At 36.5% G+C, this 24052-nt stretch overlaps 1 protein-coding gene across 1 annotated transcript; it reads left to right on the top strand.

The window, feature by feature from the left end:
- Positions 1-11972: 11972 nt before the first annotated feature.
- LOC113092283 (unconventional myosin-Vb-like) lies at positions 11973-24047 on the top strand (the record flags this gene model as incomplete). Its single annotated transcript, XM_026257857.1, is given in 19 exon segments — positions 11973-12105; positions 12702-12873; positions 13699-13843; positions 14919-15075; positions 15951-16094; positions 16181-16262; positions 16510-16617; positions 16725-16834; positions 16950-17215; positions 17476-17557; positions 18223-18363; positions 18622-18744; positions 19121-19204; positions 21084-21230; positions 21358-21455; positions 22581-22667; positions 22886-22904; positions 22906-22998; positions 23928-24047. Coding segments are annotated over 19 exon segments (2311 nt in total), but the record flags the coding sequence as incomplete, so codon positions are not given.
- Positions 24048-24052: the final 5 nt, after the last annotated feature.

The following is a 24052-nucleotide window of genomic DNA, read 5'->3' as shown; positions in this document are numbered from 1 at the left end:
AAGCTGTTAATATCATTTTACAGGTTAGGAAAGACCTTTGTAATATTTATGGCCACTTACTTATGCTGCAGGTGACTCAGTATTTCCAAGTTGTTTGGGCTTGTATGCAAAATGATTTTTTTTTTTCAGGCTTGGACAGACTGCTCAGTTCAGCCTGATTCTCATAGTGTCACCACAAGGGTGGATTTATATTACATCAGTTCAGTCCAATATTTCAGGCCTTTGTGCTCTGGTATGGTTCTGATATTTTGCCCTAAAGGTATCCACAGCTTTCAGGTTGTATTATTAGATTGTGTGCTTTTACCTTAGCGATCATAAAAGACCAAACCAGTGATGTCATCCGTAACCACCCTGCCCATGTGTGTCATTGATTACACTGAGAACAAATAGTATTGAATTGATGGTCAAGCATTTTTCCAGTGGCCACTGGTTCAATGAGGATGGAATGGACTGCATGTTTTCCCCCTTTTTTTTTAATACAGCCAAAGTCATCTGTGGCACCCCCCTCTTTCTCATCTCCTAATTAATCTTGCTAAATCTGCTTTTTTTGATAATCTTTATAGAAGACAATGGAAACAAATTTACCATCTGTTTTTTTTTTTCATTAACAAACCTGCTACTTTTAAAGAGGCTGATCCCTTCGATGCGTCCCACTCGTAGACTGTATAAAAACAGGTCCCACCTAAAACATAGATTAAAGACGTTTTGAAGGACAATCATTTAATATTAAATCACATTGTATTGTTTGGTGCTGCCTGCTCTGAGTGTGTAAGCTACCATGTAGCATGTTGTGGAGCTTTGTGTCTTTCTTTGGTTATTAGTCTCAGAAACAGGATTAGTTTGGGGCACAATGCACCCCTGCTGAAGTTTCTTCCCCTTTCTTTAGGTGGAAGGTTTGTTGAATTGACCCCAACACAACCTAGATCTGATGGGATGGACAAAAAGAGTATTTAAGTCCAAATAGATTCACGTGTGAGCAGTCTTTTCTTCTTTTGTGGTGTTTAAACAAGAATACCCCTTTGAACATTTTTGTTCTCGTTCTTTTTTGTAATTTATGGCCTTCTGTTTCCATTACTGCATCTCCTTGATTAAACTGTATGTTACATCACTGCTGAGGTCTCTCAGTGCCTCTGGGCAGGTAAACAAGTCATGTGCAGATCCAGGGGGAGTATTGGGCTGGATATGCGATCACACTCCATTCACTCATGGTTCGGCTAGTGCCACTGCTAAAGTAACAAGAGTCTTTGTGAGTGTTGGCTGGGGAGAGAAATGTGAGTTTGAATTGCATCTGGTTTAAAAAATGGCTTATGACCAGTTCTGGTTTTCACATACCTGGCTTCATCAACACAGTTTAAGGTTAAACGATTAACCCAGTGGTTTTGAGTGTAATACATAGATGTCAGGGTGATACTGATTAAATGTTGAGGTGTTTGACGATATACAATATATTACGATATTTATATAGTTGTTGTTTTTTTGTGTTGGGGTAAGTATTTTTTGAATAAACCATTATTTCAACCTAAAAGATGTTTGTTGCAAATTAGAATAAATATTTTTAAGACAAAATTGAAATAAAAATAAAGGTAAAAATAATAGGGGTGCATATATCGGCCGATAATTCATGCGCGTGTCGTCAGTAAAGCCGGTTCTCTAATCAGCGGTAAATTCCATCGGATGCGCGATTTCACATAGAGCAGCTGTTACTACACAGAGCCGTTGATCACAGACAAGCTGCACAAATCCACACTGATAATGAACGAGATGCGCATTAATTATCAGCCGATGTTTATTGTGCACCCCTAAAAAATAATCAAGACATGTTAATCACTAAAAGAACACAAGAAGAAAAATTACATCATTTTATTTAAATGCATATTTATAACTATATAGCAAACAGTATTTTTGTAATAAATGTGAATATTGTTAATAATAATGATATTCATTTTGTTTTAAAATTATAAAAATTGTCAAACGAAATGGAAAAAAAACACACAAAAAACATGTATTGTAAATATGCAATATCTCTCAGTTGTAATAAAATATATCACTTAATGCGTTCACCTTAATGCATGTTGCAGAAGATTTTTTGCAGGGTGACTTGCATTGCGTTCAAGGTACACATATTATCAGTTCTCACTTTTCCTGGTGTTCGAGCTCATGATCTTGGTGTTGATAGTGTTTGAGCTGCAGCAAGGCAATGCAATATAGACTCCCAATTTGTTTTTATTATGTCCATATACAGAATTGGGGAAAGGGGTGCAATGAAACCTTTATTTGGTGCACCTGCTCTCCTCCTGTAACTTTTCATTAATTTAACCGGAAGTCTCCCGGGGCAGTTCACCTGTTAACCCCTGCTACAAAGCCTCGCTCCTGATCCATCATTGTCAGGTACTGGTGTCAGATTTCAGAGTGATTCAGACAATCGGCCAGATATTCCTGGACTGTGAACAAAGATCACAGGTTGAAAAGAAAAAAAGTGTGACGCGTCCACCGGGAAACACCTGATCTTTCCTTGTAGGGCTTTTGTGCGTGTGCTGCAGTGATCAGGGTGTGTCTGGCACAGATACAGAACTAACCCTTTACCCTGAAGCCTAAGGGGAAAGTCTAGTGAATCCAGTGAAACCTGACCATTCCCCCACAGGGATATACTAGGAGTGTAAAAATAGTTTATTTGTAATAGTTTCTGTTATTTATAAATGTTTTTACATTGTTAGCTTTCTATTCAAGCAGTCTTTAAAGTCAACATGAAATGGATTTCTTATTTAAAAAAATGTATCTGTGCATTGTATTTGAAATGAAATTATGAAAATTTTCATAAATGTGATTTCTAATTATTTAATGTAATTTATTTATTTTTAACATTCAAAAATTCAGCAGTAGGATTTGAGGACAGTTATGCACACCACAAGGACCACAATTACAGTATAATCAAAAATACATTAAAAGCAGTAATATTGTGAAAGATTACAATTAAATTTTTTTCTAGTTAAATGTCTTTTTGAATGTAATTTCTTTATTGAAATTTCAGCAGCCATTACTCCAGTCTTCAGTGTCACATAATCCTTCAGAAATCATTTTAAAATACTGATATGATGCTCAAGAAACATTTCTTATTGTTATTAGAGTGCTGAAAAGATCCTCAAAATTAGTTTTTCATGATTCTTCAATAAATAGAAAGTTCAAAAGAACAGCATTTATTTGAAATGAAAATATATTTTGTAACATTTTATGTCTTTACTGTAAATATCCTGTTTTACCTTGAAAACACAACAAATGTTGTAAAATGTAAATCATGTTTCATGTTGAATTGAAGGTTTTTTGGTGAAATTGATTAATAAGTTGTTTCCAAACACTACTGATCTTTCTGATAAACTGGTAGCTCTGGATAGCAAATGTGCATTGAATATTTAACCTGTTAACTGTCACCCCGTCCCGAATACGGCTACGTTGACTATACTATATTACAATCAAATCTAATCTAATTTTGACAAACTATATATCGTTGGAAAGGTCTAAGACTCCCAAATATATATTTTGCCAATATTCTTTGTTAAAAATTATGTAGGAAAATAATAGATTAATTATGACAAGAGTGCACCCTTAGAAATCTACATTACAAAAGGAGTTTTGACCTTTGTTTAAAAAAAAAGACTTATTCGTTGCCTTTTTCTCTATCACATTTAAAAATCATCAGAAGTTATATATCACTTGAAAACATCAAATCTCAAAATTCATCCTTTAAAACCTATTTTAAAATCAGACATTGCATTACCATGTAAATGGCACATCAAAATTATGTTACAAAATGTTTTCAGTCATGAATTATACAAATGTAGGTTTGTATCATGCACATTCAAGTCTATCTTCAAAAACGTGAAGTGACAGTTAGTTAAGGGACAAGTAGATTCCTTAACCACAATTTTCAGACCCAGTTTTAAGTTGCTTTTTCTGTTATCATTATGGATGCCTTGATCTCTCTTTTTTTACCAAAATAAAATCTTTAGAGCTGTCGCAAACACTCACAGCTCAGTTAAAAAGCTGACGTGGATGTTTTGTTACACTGCTACAAGAGACTGCGCAAAACCAGTCGTGCAGGTTTGACCCCAGTCCTGACCAGCTCCCTTCCATCACAGCTTTTCCTCTCTTTATCTGTGGCCTTCAGTACGGTGTCTTTCAAGCCACACTGAGAGCTAATGAAACCCAAACCTCACACTTCTTCACAGACAGCGGAATTGTTTGATGCTTGTACTGTATTATTTGTGTCAATATAGCACACACACACACACACACTAGTCAGATTAATGGTTGCCCTTCTTGGCTTTTATCAGTTTCCGTCACTGCTTCTTCATGCAGTATCAGCTTTTATGGTTCAAAGATCATACCTGTTTCAGATTGATTTTTCTGTTTAAGCTTTTAACCAAGTATACATTTATAACATATTCCAAGTGTTAGAAACTCATAAATTCAGCTTTCCTCTGAGGATCCAGTATTTATTAATCCCAGTGTATAACAGAGTCCTTTATAGAAGCTTCACAGTCTAATAATTCTACATTTAAAAATGTGGTCTGATAAGCTAATATTATTTAATTTGGATGAAATTATTTTGTGTAAGTACTTTTTTGTTTCTAAAGAAAACGTTCACAATCTGCATTCCCTCGATTTGACTTGACGGATTTGTTCAAGTGCATTGTTGAACATCATGTGTAAAGCATATATGCAAAGCATCTTACTTGGCGGTATGTGATGAGACAGCATTCATGTCATTAGGAGATCCAGTCTTTTTATGATGTCAGTTGTTATGATGTCATAATATGGGTTCAGGCAGCTATAAAGGGATGATGTAGCCACTACAAGCTGTCAAAACTTGATTCTTATCCTTAATCTTCCATAATCTGCCAATCATGCATTCTTTACCTTAAACTGAATCTTTCCACGTCAGTTTACAGAAACATTATATAGTCAGTACTGATCGTACACGGACACTATGGGTGTGTTTTGATGGGGTTTTCTTTGTCTCTGAGCGCTTTTTAAAATGGGACATGCTCAGCACTGGAGCACAAAGTGATATTAATTAGTGTTAATGTATTATTTGTGTATGAAAGGGGACCAGTGTTTCTCCCCAGGCCCTCTTGTTTCGATGGGGTTCACCCCTCCTGTGTCTATAGCGTGGTTCTTTATGTTGTCATTGTATTGGTAATGAGGCATTTGTCCATTCTCTATGTTCATAAATCCAAAATTAGGCCTCAGTTTATATCATGGGATTGTATCACACATGTGCTGTTAACACTAAACGTAATTATGAACATGGCCGTATCAACTTCATCATCTGAAATCTCCACAAGAGTATTGATAAAATTGAAAAAAATATATAGATATTTTCTGTATATAAACTGTAATTCCACATTCTGCCAAATATTGTCCCCCAAACATTGTATATTAAATAAATAAAAAAAAAAACATTTTTAATTAAAATGATAAAATTGGATTTTCTAATTAAAATGAAAAAATTGGATTTCTTTAAAACATCACATCTGTTTTAAACAAATATGTTTGTTTTATTGCTGTATATTTTAATTATGTTAATTAACCCAAATACAGTGATGCTGATCTGAGAACACTACTGTAATGCTGTGCCCTATAATGGTTTAATGAGCTGCTACAAGTGATATTTTGTTAGTCATTACTGTACAGTACATACAACACCATAATTGTTGTTACTTCCTTGACAAAGTAGAAAAGCGCCCAGGCCTCCCGTGACGATCCTCCACTGAGGCTGTCGTAATAGACTCCCATGTTTTGTCATCGGAGAATGATTTACAAGCCAAATAAGTGGATGGTCTTGCGCAGCAGCATTTGCATGTGGCCTGCTCTACTGAAACACCTCTATATTAGGGCAACTGAGAAAATAATGAGGGCATAGCATCATATTTCAGTTAATTCATTTTGCTTTCTGTACACACGCCCATCTCTACTGTATGTACCTAAAGCTTTCATAGTTCACCCAGAAATGAACTCATCATATTGTTCCAAACCTGAATGACATTTAGTACATACTGTAAAACACAACACGTTTTACTGCACAGTATCCAAGTTGCTATTTTCCATAGAATGGAAGTGAATGTACTACAGCCATCAAAACAAGATTTCCAGTGAATAACGCACATTTCTGCCTATTTTTCACATAAAGCTATTAATTTAATATGTAGCACACAATATATTTTGTACTTATTGGAGCTTGGCAGCCTATAGTCACCATTTCATGTTAAGTTATATTGAAGAAACCGCATTAAATGTCTTAAAACATCAACAAAACATCATAAAATGTTCTATGAGTTTAAATGATTTGAGGGAGAACTTTCATTTTATGTGAACTTTCCCTTTAAATATGTGAAGACTGTTAAATCCGGAGAGTTTCCCAAAAGAGTTTAATTTAGCCTGTAGCTCTAGTAATTGTCAGAAGTGATGCAGGTCTTCATGGAAATAAGGTACTTTTGCTCATCACACCTATTCCAGATTCCTTGTACTTTCATAGAGTTCCTGAAATGTTTGAGGTGTGTATGTGTTTGAATATTCTCGTATGGGCGGGTTTCCTGGGTTTATCTATTGAATATGTTTTTCATATGACTGTTAAAACAGGTCAGTTTTGATCTTTATCAGTAATAACAGATTGCTTGGATAACAAACCAACAGCAGTTTTAAAGGGTTAGTTCACCCAAATAGCAAAATTATGTCATTAATAACTTGTCCTCATGTTGTTCCAAACCAGTAAGACCTCCGTTTATCTTTGGAACACAGTTTAAAATATTTTAGATTTAGTCCGAGAGCTCTCAGTCCCTCCATTGAAACTGTGTGTACAGTATACCGTCCATGTCCAGTTGTGAGAGAGAGTTCAAAACAAATCAGTTTGTGATATCCAATTCGCGAACGAATCATTCGATGTAACCGGATCTTTTTGAACCAGTTCACCAAATCGAACTGAATTGTTTTAAACGGTTCGCGTATCCAATGCGCATTAATCCACAAATTTCTTAAGCTGTTACCTTGTTTAATGTGTCTGACACTCCTTCAGAGTTCAAACAAACCAATATCCCGGAGTAATTTATGTACTCCGTAATTCATGTCTGAGTTCAAACAAACCAATATCCGCGAGTAATTAATTTACTCAAACAGTACACTGACTCAACTGCTGTGAAGAGAGAACTGAAGATGAACACCGAGCCGAGCCAGATAATTACTCGTTCACGAGTCAAGAACCGTTTGCATCGGTTTTCGGATCATCAGTAGTTCTTTCGAACAGTTCGATTCAATAAACTGGTTGAAGAAAACCGTTCACCGGTCCTTTTGCGCTCGACGTAATGGCATCATTGGTGATGATTCCCTTGATTCAAGCCTTCCGTTTACCAGTCATTGTGTCAGTTCTGGCTCGGCTCGGTGTTCATCTTCAGTTCTCTCTTCACAGCAGTTCAGTCAGTTTACTGTTTGAGTAAATTAATTACTCGCGGATATTGGTTTGTTTGAACTCCGAGGAAGTGTCAGCCACATTAAAACAGTTAACAGATTAAGTCACTTGTGGATTAATGCGTACTAGAGATGTGAACCGTTTAAAACGATTCAGTTCGATTTTGTGAACTGATTCAAAAAGATCTGGTTACATTGAATGATTTGTTTGCGAACCCGATATCACAAACTGCTTTGTTTTGAACTTTCACAACAGACACGGAAGAGAAGAAAATGCTGAATAAAGTCGTAGTTTTTGTTATTTTTGGGCCAAAATGTATTTTCAATGCTTCAAAAAATTCTAACTGACCCTCTGATGTCACATGGACTACTTTGATGATGTTTTTCTTACCTTTCTGGACATGGACAGTATACCGTACACACAGCTTCAATGGAGGGACTGAGAGCTCTCGGACTAAATCTAAAATATCTTAAACTGTTCCAAAGATAAACGGAGGTCTTACGGGTTTGGAACAACATGAGGGTAAGTTATACTAACCCTTTAAGTCATTATTCTGTGTGTCTAGCACAAAGGTTTAGTCAAAGGTAGTTTCCAGGCCACAGATCCAGTCCAGTTTCGCAGCACAATCCTAAACAACAGGACATCCCTTTTTATTTAGGTCTTGTTTAGTTTTGTAAGGTTTTTATTACTACAAAGGCCACGAGACATGCACTTTAGCACCAAGGTGCTAAAGTTTGATAAGATTAAAAACCATATTTCAGAGTATTTATGCAACTGTTGTGCAAACTCGTTTGTGTGAGAGGGCACACATGAAATAAGCATTATGAGGCAGTGTAGCTAAACCAAACCTTGTCTTGACCTGCTGTGTTCTGACAGAAAATGAATTCTTTTTTTTTTGCTTTTTTTTTTGGTAAATTTAAAAAAAAAACTCTGATCATCTCAAACTTTTGTTTTGTTTCAATTCATTCTATTTTTTTTTTTTTTAACTTACTGGCCCCAGACTTTTGAACAGAGTTTTTTGGTAAATGTTTGTTTAAAAGTTGTGCTTTGTTTCTCTTTTTTGAAAATAAATATAGATTGTTTTGAAATGATGTTTTGTGCATCATTCATACATTTAAGAAGTTGAATAAATCATCTTATACTCACAGCATTTACATATTTTTTTATCTTTTAAGTTGCTCTATAAATTATAAAAATACCCTCTTCAACTGTCAAGCAATAGTGGGTAGCTAATTGTGACTTGCTGGTTGCTAACATTGGACCCTTGAGGGAGAGCTTACTTATTTTCCACTTCATGAAAATTATGCAGTGCTCCGTTAAAAAGTTTAAAATGAGTCTGTGCTGTCAGCTCTATATCATCAAGCTGCTTGCATCTCTTGAGCCATATTTTGTGCTGTAGCTTTGAACATCCTTAAAGGGTTCATATGTCTTTGCTAAAAAGAACATTATTTTGTGTATTTGGTGTAATGCAACGTGTTGGCAGTTAAAAAAATATATATATATATTTTCCACATACTGCACCACTTGTTGTTCCTCTGCGCCCCACCTTTCTGAAACGTGTTGATTTTTATAAAGCTCATCGGTCTGAAAGGTGAGGTGTACACTGATTGGCCAGCTGTCCAGTGCGTTTTTTTGTCCTTTATTATTATTTATTATTTTTTCAGATTGCATGATATGATCCCAGTGAGATATTCCATTACTTTCAAATAAATTGGCACTCAATCAGGCTGCAGGTGTGACTTTAAAAATGTAGGCTTTGCTAGTTGCCATGTCTTTGTTAAACTCAGGTGTGATCACAAGTACACTGTTCAAGAATAACAAAATTCACCTTTCCCTGCATACAATGTTGACATTCATTTTAGACATTCAGGGATGCACGTGCTTAACCAACTCAATGTGAAGCTGTCACATGGACACTATCAGAGACAGCACACTTAAATTCAGCACCCGATTCATTCATATCTCCAAATTAGGGCTGGGCGATAAATCGATATTATTGATTAACCCTTTGGAGTCGATTATCGCTTATACGCGTTATGAGCAATTTTCTCCTGATAAACCCGAAAAGAACCTAAATTACACCTTTAGTTTTGATCATACAGATAAGATCAATACATCAATCGAATCTGTAAAGGGTCTACTTTTTTTGTATACAGACATAATAACAACAAAACTTTGTGCATTTATAAAATAAAGATAACATAAAGTGATGTTGTCTACACTGGATGCTGCGGTATGCGACATGATCCTCATCAGTAAACTGATGGCTCGTTCTATTAAACTGTACTGATACTATGTTCAGATTATTTGCAAATGTAGACTTTTAGCGCAGCCCTTTTTGTATTGCATTGCATATCATGGATGACAGATTGATAAAAAGACATGCTATTTGTGACTAGATGTAACTTTTGATACTTTTTTGATGCAATAAAAGTGGCTCTCTGATTGACTCTGCCCTATCAATGCGGCTCCCATGAAAAAAAAATTATGAAGACCTATGACAGTCTTACAAACATTTACAAACTGAATCCAATATGATAAGAATGTTATGTTAGATTTTATGTTATGTAATGTTTTCACTGTTTACAATGGCTGCGCCTGCCAACTTGTCTTTTCGGCTTGTTGTTTCTGATTGAATACTGGTTTTAAGTAGCATGGGGGAAAAAAATATTTAAATTATCAGATTTTTCGTGAATTATTATTTTTTTATTTATTTTGCCATATCGCCCAGCCCTTCTACAAATCATCTTGCAGTTTCTCTCACTCCGCCTCTAACAGGATTCAAAACACTGTTATTAGCTGGGAAGGCTCTGAGAGATTTCTTTGGAAAAGACTGTGCAAAGTTCAATCTCTGAGTTTACAGGTGTAATAGGAAGGACTGAGGTGTCTTTTCCACAGTACTGTATGCAATTGATCCTTCACAAAAACCCGCCTCCCTTAGTTACTGTTGCTATGTCCGACAAGCCATGGCATTGTCATACTACACATCATGTTATCATGCAGTGAAAAATACATTGTGGCCCAAAGAGAAAACTGAAAATGCGTTGACAGACAAGAAAGAGCAGATTACATGTGGTCTTAACTTTCAAAATTTGCCCTTTTTAAAGAAATGCAAACAATAAATACTATTTTGTGGCTCTTTCATGTAGAGTCTCAGTATAAGTGGCTCGTGAACCGATCTTCCTTCCTCTTAACTACTAGTTATGGCATGAAATAAACATGAATGAACATCAGAAAGTATCTCTTTTCAACCACGGAAAGGCGGCGATACACACCATTTTCAAGTTCAAGTCCATAAAGCGATTCTTGTCTGGTTTGTTTGTTGGACAAAATGGCAGATTCGGCATTGTGATTGGTCGGATAGCCTGTCTCTCGATCATGACTTCCATTGAATGAAAAAAAAAAAAAAAAAAAAACATGAAACATTCTTCAAAATATGTTCTTTTATGTTGCACAGAAGAAATGAAGTCATACAGGTTTGGAACGACACAAGGAAGACCGAATTTTCCTTTTTGGGTCAAATATCTCTTATATTATTCATCCTGGTTCCAACAGGATACCGAGGACTTTATAACAGTGTTTGACAAGTTGCTGCTTAATTTGAGAGAATGATTAAGTTAAGAATTTATTAAAGCTGAACTAAAGCCCCAACTGTGTCGGGGTGGATTTAGCGACTGAATGTGCTTCTAATAAACTTTGAGCAGCTTATACACACTGAGTTTTTTTTTTTTTGTGGTTTTTTTTTAAGGTCAAGAGCCGCATTCTTTACACACGCTAACAGAAACTGACTCCTAACTGCCTTCAGGAGAGATTCAGCTTGCTTTCAGTTTATCACCAACACACAAACATTGCGACATTGAGCATCACTAGGAGCAGAAGACATTTAATATTAGTATAGTTTAATATTATTTGTCTTTTCTTTAATATCTTGGCTAAAGCTCAAGGCTAAAAGGAAGAGAATCCATCTCCATTAGTCCTTTGCAGGGAACTGCAGACCTCTCTCTGTCTCATGATGGCCAACTAATTGTCCATCAGGCTACTAGTATATTAACTCCATGACTATGTGCTTGAATACCACTTGAATACAACCAGTAGTTTTTTATATTAGAGTGTATAATTTTTCAGGACAGGGAACCATAAACACATATGCATCTCATTTGAGTAATTTTCTTCTCTAAATAGCATTCAGTTGCATTTTATTTGAAGGATATAGCAAATTCTACAAACATGTTTTGCATTCAATCCTGCTGTGGTTCAATTACTCTCTTAACTCTACGGCCTGTAGTGCTTATCCTCCAGTTATATACAGAGTCTGCTGATAAATGCATTGCAGCTCTTCTGTATTCAGCTTTTTTCCTATTTTTTCTGTTCCTCACTGGGAAGATGGATGACCACTGGGGTCGCTGTCCTCTGACACAAAACTATATGTTCATATTACATTGATAGACACAGGTGTGTTGTTTTGATGTGATATGTGTTATGGTGGGATGTCAGTGGTTTCTTGTATTTAAAGCTGGTTTTCATCTGTGTTTCAGTACACCCGGGTTTGGATCCCGGACCCAGAAGAGGTCTGGAAGGCGGCTGAAATCATCAAGGATTATAAGGAGGGAGACACAGTGCTTCACCTCAAATTAGAAGATGAAACGGTAAGAGTTAACCCTTCACTTTATCTTTCACCAACATAAGTAGCATGAACTTTACAGATCGTTTTATTGGTAAATAAATAAATAAAGAAAATTAGAATCAAAACTATTCATATAAATAATTTTCAAACAATAAATATTGTAATGCTTATCGTAGTCTGTTTTAAATATTTTTAGATAGATTTTCATACATTTAAATAGAAAGTCTGGGTCTGGAACAAGAGTAAAATGAAAACGTTTTGTAAAAATCAGATTTCATCCAGTTCAGACTAGAAAACAACTACCGCAAAACTTTTCAGTGATTTTAAACAGACTGAACAATAGTGGGTTTCAATTCTCAGTCCCTGAGAGAGAAGGTTGTACACCATATCCTCGAAGTGTACTTTCAAAGACCTACGTTGGAGAAACCTGAATAAAGCGGTAGATGAAATAAAGATCAGCGTGACTTATTGAAGCTCTTGTGAACACTCTCAGTCTGCCAAAAGATACTTTTTTGACTCTTGAAGCACATAGAGTTAATTGACATTGTGGTTTGAATCCAATCAATTTCGAATCTACTGTTACTACAGTATTAATGGCATTACTTTTTCTATTCCTAGACGTTAGAATATTCAATTGGTCCCAAAGACAATCCACTTCCATTTCTTCGGAATCCTGATATTCTGGTAGGAGAGAATGACCTCACAGCTCTCAGCTACCTCCACGAGCCTGCTGTGCTCCACAACCTCAAGGTCCGCTTCCTCGAGTCCAATCACATTTACACTTACTGCGGTAAGTCAGTGTGTGTGTGTGTCTTAAAGAGAAAGTCTCTGATATGTTGGCAAATATATTTGTCATTTATTTGTGTTTAAATGACCTGATATTTGTCCAGTAATTATCATCAATTGATAACTCACTTTACATGGCTGATTATTGGAATGTGCTTCATTTTTGGTAGCTCTAAAATCCAAAAGTGAGATAAACACTTTATTTTCAGGAATTGTAAGTAAATACATTTCAAGTTTTTACTTGTTTTGTTTTGACCTTGTTTGACAGACCCTTAGCGTGCACTTGTTAATAGGTTGTGGCATTTTAGGGTTGCATCTTATTTGAGGGGTTGTTTGTTTCTACTGAGAAATTCTTCAGAAAAAAAGACACATTATGTAATGTATGTTTGAATCCTAACACTGGATGACGTGACCTCTCAGGCAATCAGAAAGAGTGTATCTGTTGTTTTATAAACACATGGTCACACAGTCTCATAGATATTACACGTCTAAAGACCGCCCGGTTGTTGTTTGTCTTGTTTTATTGTTGGGTCCGTCGGTTGTGCTTTGTAATTACTGAATGATTCCCATTATTGTCTCTGTCAGGTTACAACAATGCCCGTTTGCTCTTTACTGTTTACTTTCACAGACGTGTGTCTGTCTTGTGTTGTCTCTTTGAGAATGACTCATCATGCGTTCACATCATTCTGCTTCCTGTGACATCATTCCATGATTAGAGTCTCCTAATATTTAATTAACTCATTTATTTTATCTGTGTCATCAAGACTTTGTCTGAATTAATTTATGCAATAGGCTGTAGGTGTAAAGCCATTTAAATCTCTGTCCTTAGGGATTGTTCTGGTGGCCATCAACCCGTACGAGCAGCTTCATATCTATGGAGAAGAAGTCATCACTGCGTACAGCGGCCAGAACATGGGGGACATGGACCCGCATATATTTGCTGTAGCAGAGGAAGCGTACAAACAGATGGCCAGGTTTGTGATCATTTTTTTAATAGTAATAGTCTTACAATATTAAACATACCCCCTCTCTTCAAAACCACACCCTCACACTGAGCCGTTGGTTGCAATTCTCAGTCTCACCGCTAGATGCCGCTAAAAATTACACAGTGCACCTTTGTCTGACAGCATACGTATATCAGAGACATCTATTTAACGTCTCCATGATGTTTTTTTTAGAGTGTTTGCTCATCTACAATAAGTCAGAATAGGACATTTCCTATTAGATGTTAAATAGACGTTTAGAAGATGTTTGTGATTTAGAATTTATGTAAAACGGATGTCTTAAAGACGTCTATCAGATGTTTGTACACGGCAGATGCTTTCCAGATTAAGCGATCTTTAACAGACATCTTGCAGACGTATGTATGCTATCAGAGTTTTGTTTGTGATAAAGAGCTCAGGCTTCAGATTAGTGATTTCCACTGGCTGTAAACAGGAAATGACATCATATTCTTTGAAAGCTGTGAGTGATCTGATCTGATCTGATCAGTTCAGTTTGACTCCGTAATGAGAAGAGTGGGCAGATAGTCCCAGCACACGCAGCATCATTCTTCAAATCTTTGTATTTACATGTGGGGGTTTTTGTCGCTTGAAACATAAGAGCCATTTGCACATCAGGTTTAAGATGGAGACATCATGACTTACACACACACACACACACACACAAATAATACATATAACAAATACAAATAACACATGAACACGTCAATTATATAAGAATGTGTCAAAGTGGCACTCATGCTTCATTTAGGTTTCCCCAGGTTTTTCTACTTGCTGTGTCCATTTTAATATAAATACATTTTCTCTAAATTATTCAGAATGATTTGATTATCACATTTTCCTGAGAATTTTGGACCTGCTTGTTGACTGTGTTTTATTAGAGGGTCATATTGTGTCATGCAGTATATATGTAACATGAATATGTTTGATGTGCCTCTCATTTCTGTAAACATTGGATTTACAATGGATTTCCTTTATCATGCATATCATCTCAGATATTCATAGGGCTGCTGTCTTCACACATGTAAACCTGAACTTTCATCTGCAGGGATGAAAAGAACCAGTCGATAATCGTGAGTGGCGAGTCTGGAGCCGGTAAAACGGTTTCCGCAAAGTACGCCATGCGCTTCTTCGCCACAGTGGGAGGTTCAGCAAATGACACCAGCATTGAAGAGAAAGTACTGGCCTCCAGCCCCATCATGGAGGTATGTTATGACATAGGACCACTGATCTATATATAACTGCATCGCTCATCGCGTTCTAAACTGCCAACAGACAGTGAAGCCACCGGAAGTGTTCGATCCGCCATTTTACTAATCCCTACCAGCAGAGAGCACCATTGAGACACATTCAACTGACTTGTTAGGTGATGTTTTCTCATTAAAATAATACAATTTCCTATTAATTCAATAGAACGTTTACGCACACTAGGGATTACCAATATGGCGGCGCGGCGGCTTCACTTTCATGGCGTCATGAGCAATCCAGTTCTGTATTATAGATCAGTGCATAGGACTCATTACCAAAATGATTTGTATTTAATCTAATAAACGTGTACCACCAAGTGCTTCCATCATGTGTGCAGCAGCTGTAAAGGTGTCCTCACTTCACTCATCACTCCATCTCATAGCAACATTGTCACACTTGGGCTCCGAAATTAAACTCAAGAATCAGCAGGCCTGTTTGAACAGATAAGAGCGAAGCAGAAAGATAATCTGAGTGCCAACAGTCAGTTTAGAGATATCATTACTGCAGAAATGAGCATCGGTGATAGAAGGGCCTCTTAGGATCCGAACCTAGAGATAAACCAACCTAATGCTACAGCTGACTCATAAACACCCCAGCTACTACAAACGATTAATCCATATCACGATAATAACTCATCCTACATGATGCTGCAAACAGGATTTAAGGGTTAAGCCTTCTCAATCATTTTGCAACCTCTGTTGTGAAGTTCTGTCTCCACGCTTTTTATGTTCTATTATGCATTAATCATAGTAATTTGATGACCTCTTTTTTCATATTAAACCAAGCAAAGAGTGACTCAACTGTAATTAACTTTTTTTTTCCATCTGTGCAGGCCATTGGAAATGCAAAAACCACCCGCAATGACAACAGCAGCCGCTTCGGGAAATACATCCAGATCGGCTTCGATAGGAGATATCACATCATTGGTGCCAACATGCGAACATATCTGCTTGAGAAGTCCAGAGTGGTATTTCAGGTCCGTATCACGCAGGAAGGACAGTTAAGATTGTTTTGCAGCCCCTTGTGCTTTTCCATGTTCTGAACAACACTTTATTTTTACAGGCTGAGGACGAGAGGAACTATCACATCTTCTACCAGCTCTGTGCTTCATCCTCTCTGTCAGAGTTTAAAGATCTTTCCTTGAGTAAGTGGCCAAATGAAGTGTTTTTATTTACCATTGACTGTGGTTGGGCAGTAGTATGATGGTATATACTGTCAGAAATGTAGAGAAAAAAACGTTTTAGGAGAAACAGTGATGCTTTTTGTTCAGGATTCTTTGTACAGACGACAAACTTTCAAATGGCAATGCACTTGATTTTGATCATAATGCTAACTACTGACAATCTTTATGTCTTATTCATTCAAATTGTCCAATCACCTTCTTATTTTAGCCAGCGCAGAAGACTTTACCTTCACGTCTCTTGGTGAGAACATTTTTATTGACGGAGTGAATGACGCTGAGGACCTTGTGAAGACAAGACAGGCTCTTTCAATGCTTGGTGAGAACTACGGCAGTAAACATGTCTTTAACCAAGGCTTTGCAACAAGACACACCAAGTAGCAGTCATATTTAATATTTATCATGGTGATACTGTGTGTTGTGCAGGTGTGAAAGAGATCCATCAAATGAGCATCTTTAAGATAATTGCCTCCATCTTGCACCTGGGGAATGTGGAGATTGTGTCGGAGAGAGATGGAGAATCCTGCCATATCAATGTAAGTGCACAGCAAATAGTGTGTCTTTCTGTATGTTATCTATTTGAGCACATTAGCTGACTGCTGGCTATCCTGCACTTGTCTAAACCATTGCAATCTCTTTTTGCACGTGCAGAGGGACGACACTTATTTGCGTCATTTCTGTCGGCTGCTGGGTATAGAGCAGGAGCAGATGGAGCACTGGCTGTGCCGCCGGAAGCTGGTGACCACTTCCGAGACCTACGTGAAGAACATGTCGCATGCCCAGGCGGTCAATGCCCGAGACGCCCTGGCCAAACACATTTACGCCCATCTCTTTGACTGGATCGTAGAGCACATCAATAAAGCCTTGCACACCTCCACCAAACAGCACTCCTTCATCGGTGTGCTGGATATCTACGGGTAATGCTTGTGATTATAAGAGGGCATGCAAGTAAAGATTTAGAAACTTTGAAGCCTCATTGAGTTTTTAGAGTCAGCAGTTGTCTGTAAGCATTTCTGTCCATGGGACTAATTACTTCCTCAAAGAGGGGAACTTATTGATCAGCATTACAGTAAAGAAGCAGAGAATTGCCATGCTTAAGGATGCAGAGAGAAGTGTTGAGTTTGTTTTAAGGGAAATCTGATAATGATTTTGTTAACATGTGGTGTCCTCCCAACAGATTCGAAACGTTCGAGATAAACAGCTTTGAGCAGTTCTGTATTAACTACGCCAATGAGAAACTACAGCAACAGTTCAACTCGGTCAGTAATGAATTATCAGTACATCCAAATGTTTAGTGTCTTTGGGGTTACTCATACAGTATTTTATATATATCACTCATACAGTATTATATATTTATATATATATATACAGTATTATAATATGTATAATATGTATCTCAAATGTATGAATATATTGGATAGAATTATATTCTATCCAATATAGAGTTATATTCTAAATTTAAGGTTAAAAAAAATAATATTTTTAAAATATGAAACTATCTTTGTGCAGTGCCCATCTACAATAAAAAAACCTGGACATTTCTTAAAGGATAATTCACAATGAATTACACAGGAATATTGTTTAAATTGATAATCAGTTTTTTTTTTTTTTTCAAAGGCTTTCAGTACTACTTTCTATCCTATTAGTCTTTTATATTATTAGTTTAAATAACTAAGGCCAGTTGCGTAATGACATCATCTTCCAGGATATTTTAGCATTTAGAATTGCATTTACATTTCAGAATTACATTTCTGAAATATATAGCTCATATAGTATATAAATGAATTCATTTTTAAAAAGTTAGAAAATGTTCTGCACGACAGAATGACCTGCGTGATGGTGTCATGACTCTTGGCTGGATTAAGTTTCAAATGTAATGTATTTGTTGCATTTACCTAATGCATACACATCATATACCCCTCAGCATGTGTTTAAACTGGAGCAAGAAGAGTATATGAAGGAGCAGATCCCCTGGACGCTTATAGATTTCTATGATAACCAGCCGTGCATCGACCTCATTGAAGCCAAGCTTGGTATTCTGGATCTTCTTGATGAAGAGTGTAAGGTGAGTCTCAAGCAGAGAGAAAACAGCTGTTGTACAGTAAGTGCGATAAAGAGAATTGGAGAGGGATGCTGTCTAAACAGGTCTCCGAACAGAGTGTCTCGTTTAGTTTTAAACACCGCTGCCTCTTTGAAGTTTTTGAGTATGAATCAGAGCAGCTTCAAAAGGGTGATCATATGGTATTTCCGCTGCAGGTAACCCAAATTATGTTTTTTAGTTTCCTCCAGTTCAAAGTATTTTTTTCTTTACTACATCTGACAGGTGCCTAAAGGAACGGATCAAAACTGGGCGCAGAAGCTGTACAGCAAGCATTCAAACAGTGGGCATTTCGAAAAGCCCAGGATGTCCAACAAGTCATTCATTGTGGTACACTTTGCAGATAAGGTGGGTTCAGTTTATATTAAGTGCACTATAGGGCTCAGGATGCTGCTGGGATATCATGATATCACCAAAGCATCATCCTTAACTTCCTGAAACTCTTTTACAAATAGATAAGGCTTTTTACACTCTAAGCTCTCAACTATTTTTAGCCTTTCGACAGATTTTGTTTGCCCGGACTGAACTTGACATGACGTAAATGCGTTTTGTAACCCAACCGAAACCCAACTTGTGTGAAATTGTGTTACACAACACAATGATTTGGTTAATAATGCATCATGAATGCAACAAAAATATGGGGGACAAAAATGATGTAGCATGTTATTTTCAGTGTGGTACTGATGTGTGAGTAACACTTGTGACATTATGTCCCCCCTGACAGGTTGAATACCAGTCTGATGGTTTCCTGGAGAAGAACAGAGACACTGTTTATGAGGAGCAGATAAACATCCTCAAGGCCAGTCAGGTGAGCACTGGGTATTTTTGGGAAGTGTAAAATGTTATGTTTAAAAAAAATGATAATAATTCCATCCCCGTCCAGCGTGAGCCTCTGTTTATACTTCATGCTTCCTCATGTCTGCTGATGGGAATCACTCTTTAGCTCATGTTTTGCTCTCTGGTCTGTTAAAGCAGTTAATTGTCTGAGGAAAGTTCTCAGACAAACAGAGGCCCGTCCTTGTCCACAACTAGCACTGAATCACATGAACAGCCGGATCCATCTTAACCAAGATTTAATAGTATATCCATTGTCTTTGTCAATACTGGTCTCTCTCGTAGTGTTTTGTCCTGAGGTTTCTTAGCAACAGAATACACTGGAATCTGAGCTGGAAGTTCATTTGCAGACAGCAGCACGTCAGCGTCTACAAGTGAAAGACCTTCTCTGCAGGGCAGTGTTGAAATGCTGTCGAGTTTTAAAATGAAACTTTCACTAGGACAGAAGTTTGCTCTTACTTTATGTTTCCCAGCTATGTTCTCCTCAGGATATCAACAGTGCTCATACAAGGGCCTTCATTGTGGTTTAAAATGTCATAGGGTTTCACAGATCAAATGATGAATGCATAGCTCATGCATATTAATTAAGTTGTACACAAATATTTTAACATGATCTTTTACTGTTTAAATATTCTAAGTGATGTCTATTATCGTTATTATTAGATCTAACACTGATCAGCGCTTGAAATTCAAGTATGACTGCTCCTACTACTACTATTACTATTACGACTTAATACTTTCAATGCTTTAATATTTAAAGCATATATGTCCTTATAGGAATGGTTTGGCCAAAAGATGTAGATGAGTTTGTTTCTACATCAAAATAGCTTTGGAGAAATGTAACACTACATCGCTTGCTCACCAATGGATTCTCTGCAGTGAATGGGTGCCGTCAGAATAAGAGTTCAAAAAGCTGATAACAGCATCATGATAATCCACAAGTAATCCATCACGACTCCAGTCCATCAGTTGATATCTAGTGAAGTGAAAAGCTGTGTGTTCGTAAGAAACAAATCCATCATTAAGATGTTTTAACTTTAACTAGTTTCCGGGACAAAATAACAGTCCATTGATCAAAATTTTAGCTTCCTCCAGTCAAAAAATAAATAAAAAAAATCCAGCCCCTGTTGTCCTTTCACATCAAAATCTGTCTAGATTTTTGAAGTAATGCTAAATGTCTCAAATCTGATCTGGTTAAAAAACTCTAACTCTAATTAAATTTTTATTTTGAATGAAATTAGGGTAAGTAAATGTTGTCATTCTGGGGTGATCTATTCATTTAAAAGTATAAATGATTTTATTTATTTATTTATGAAATGAATTTAATTTTTAGCTTAAACATAGTATTTCACAGTATTTTTATACAACCTTGTACAACTCTGGATACCATTGCTGTCCGCACCTTTAATTTGTATTTAGTCTCTGGTCCAGCGTCTCTGTCTCTTACAGTGACTGCAGTTAAATGATCTGTATTCTGTATACTGTCTTCGAGTCCTGAATCTTGGCAGGATCATGGTATTAAGGATGCATTAAAACACACTGTGTACCTGCCTTGCGGTGGATGCTTAGGGAGTGGATTTCAAAGGGATTCCAAGTGTGCTTTGAAGTGCTGCTGGAGCTGAATACAAATTTTATGCAAATTTTAGTCTAGCTGGAATAATAAAAAAAACATCTGGGGTTCTCATGTCTGTTATGTAAGATGTGATTTATCTGTGATATTACTGGATAGCTTAAAGCATTCGAAATTTCTTCATGTGACACTTATCAAATGTATTCTTGTGTCTTTACCAAAATGTTCTTTGTTTCCTGAAAGTCTGTTGTGTTTTGGTGTGTGTGTCTTTTGTTTTGTACAGTTCCAGCTGGTTGCAGATCTCTTCCAGGATGGTAAAGACTCTGGTCCTCCCTCAGCCACCAGCAAGAGCTCCAAGATCAACGTCCGGGCTGCCAAACCAGCTCCAAAAGGCCACAACCGTGAGCACAGAAAAAGTGTGGGCACCCAGGTGAGGCCTAGTGTCAGAGGCCAGATTTAGGTCCATATTTGTGCTTGACCGTAGATCAACTGACGATCAACTGATTATGAAGATGAGGTGCTTACATAATGATGAAATAAAAAACTTTCTTTCACAGTTCAGGAACTCTCTACATCTTCTGATGGAAACGCTGAATGCTACCACCCCTCATTATGTGCGCTGCATTAAACCCAATGATAATAAGGAATCCTTTGTGTAAGTTTTATTCATCCATTTGTACTTCGTTTATCTTGCCTATAAATAGAGAGGTATAGCTAATTAATTTAAGCTGCCAGAGAACACTAGAGTCAGGCTGGTACAGAGACGTTTGATCGACCTCAACTGCACCCTAACAATCAAAGCTTATCTGAGAATTAGCCTATTCGGTTAGATAAAATATAATTAAACCTGGTTTTCTCACATGAAAATCAGTTGAAGTGGTCCCCATCTTCAAAGTACTTGCCGAGTCAACACTTTGTTCATTCTTTTCCCATCAAATGTTTGAGGTGAATGAAAACCTGACACAACATTGACTGATCTGTGCCAAATACTATAATATAAAGAAATTCTTAGGTCGCCGGGGTTTATTTGTAGCAATAGCCAAAAAAAAAACATTGTATGGGTCAACGTTATTATTTTTTTATTTTATGCCAAAAATCATTAGGATATTAGGTAAAATTCATGTTCCTTGAATATATTTTTTCAATTTCCTACATTAAATATATTAAAACATAATATTTTATTAGTAATATGCATTGCTAAGAATTCATTTCGACAACTTTAAAAGTGATTTTCTTAGTATTTTGATTTTTTTTGCACCGTCAGATTCCAGATTTTCAAATAGTTTTATCTTGGCCAAATATTATCCTATTCTAACGAATTTAAAAAAATAGACACTTAAGACTGTTTGTCAGCTTTGTAATGTGTTACACTATATTCATCCTCAAACAGTCATGGTGTTAATGTATAATTTACTTATTTTTCTCGTTAAACTTCACAATTCTGAGAAAGGGTCTCGTTTTGCTCTGTTTGTATCCTCTGCAAATTCTGAGGCAATTCTGCTAAATTGAGAGGGGTTTTGTCAGTCACATGCTCTTAAGGTTGTGAACACACAGTCACAGAGCTCTGAGTCAGATAGCCTCCAGTCTCCCAATGCCTCTCTCACGGGAGATGTGCTCTATGCTGAAAAGAAGGGTCAGGTAGGTCTAGATAACAACCCCAATCTTTTGTGGTGAGACATGCTCACTTTTGTACCCAGACAAAAAAAATGTCAATATCAGATGTTTATGTTGGTTTTTGTAAAGATTCCTCACTCCTTTGACTGACTCTTGCGTTCTGTAGGTTCGATTCTAGAAGAGCTGTTCAGCAACTGCGAGCATGTGGAGTCCTCGAGACTATCCGCATCAGTGCCGCCGGGTATCCCTCCAGGTAACCGATCTGCAGCTTCTTTTATAGGCTTCAAAACAAGGGGCTCTTGTCTTATGCTTTCAAGCAAGACATTAGTAAAGAGTTTGGGTTCTTCTTCATATATACATGCATAACCTTGTCATTGGAAATTATGTAAACATTGAAATCAAACCACAAGTACAAGATTATGCAACATGTGTTTTTTTCATTTCCTCATCACATCTGATGTCATTTCTTAGGTGGACCTATCCAGATTTCCTTCAGCAGATATCGAGTGCTCATGACAAAGAAGAACATGACCATTGCAGATAAGAAGCAAGTTTGTAAGAACCTGCTGGAGACCTTAATCAAGGTAAGATTACGTGGCTAGAAATAGCTCATATGTAAGTTTTATGTGTAGCACTCACTCTCTCCTGGTATTGTGGTAATACCATGTTTGCTGGACATTTACCACAGTATTTTTGAGTACCTTGTACATTTATTACCATGGTATTGCAGTGGATTAAAAAAAAAACATTAAAATCAAACTGTCTTCCCTATATTAAAAATGAAAATATTTTGTAAATATTTTTTTTAATTAATACGTATTATTTAGCAAGTATGACTTCAATTGATCAAAAGTAAATAACATAATATTATATATTTCTGTTTAAAAGAAATGGTGTTCTTTTCAACTTTCTATTCTATTTTATTTCCATCAAAAAATCCGGAAAAAGTATCACGTTTACCACAAATATGTTAAGCAGCACAACTGTTCTTCAACATGGATAAGAAGAAATGTTTCTTGAGCACCGGGTCAGCATATGAGAATGATTTCTGAAGGATCCTTTGACAATGAAGACTAGAGTAATGATGCTGAATAGTTAGCCGACTTTAAAAATAAATTAAAAGATTAAAATACACATATAAATAAAAAATTGTAAAGTTATTTTATGTTGTTATGTATTACTGTTTACTTTATTTCTCACCAAATAAATGCAGCCTTGGTGATCATGTTTTCCAAAAACATAAAAAGTTAAAAACTTGCTGACTCAAGAATTAAGTAGTACATTTATCTCAATAAACCCAGTTTTTTTTTTTTTTTTTTTTTGTTTGTTTTTTTATAGCTTGCCATTATTTAACTTATTGCTTTTCCAAAATAGCATTTTGGTCTCTTGGGCAGTGCTCAGGGCTTAAACATGCCTTCTTCAACATTATTATTTTTTTTATTATTGTTTATTCAAGGATATTTGTCACGAATAAACCTGTTAAATGTGACTCTTATCTTAACTTCTCCTTCAGGATCCAGATAAGTTCCAGTTTGGAAAGACAAAGATTTTCTTCAGGGCAGGTCAGGTGGCCTATCTGGAGAAGCTCCGAGCTGATAAGTTCCGCTTCGCCTGCATCAAGATCCAGAAGACCGTGCG

This window comes from Carassius auratus, unplaced genomic scaffold (genome assembly GCF_003368295.1).
Source record: "Carassius auratus strain Wakin unplaced genomic scaffold, ASM336829v1 scaf_tig00214543, whole genome shotgun sequence".
Classification (NCBI taxonomy): domain Eukaryota; kingdom Metazoa; phylum Chordata; class Actinopteri; order Cypriniformes; family Cyprinidae; genus Carassius; species Carassius auratus.
This window is presented reverse-complemented; position numbering and strand designations above follow the sequence as displayed.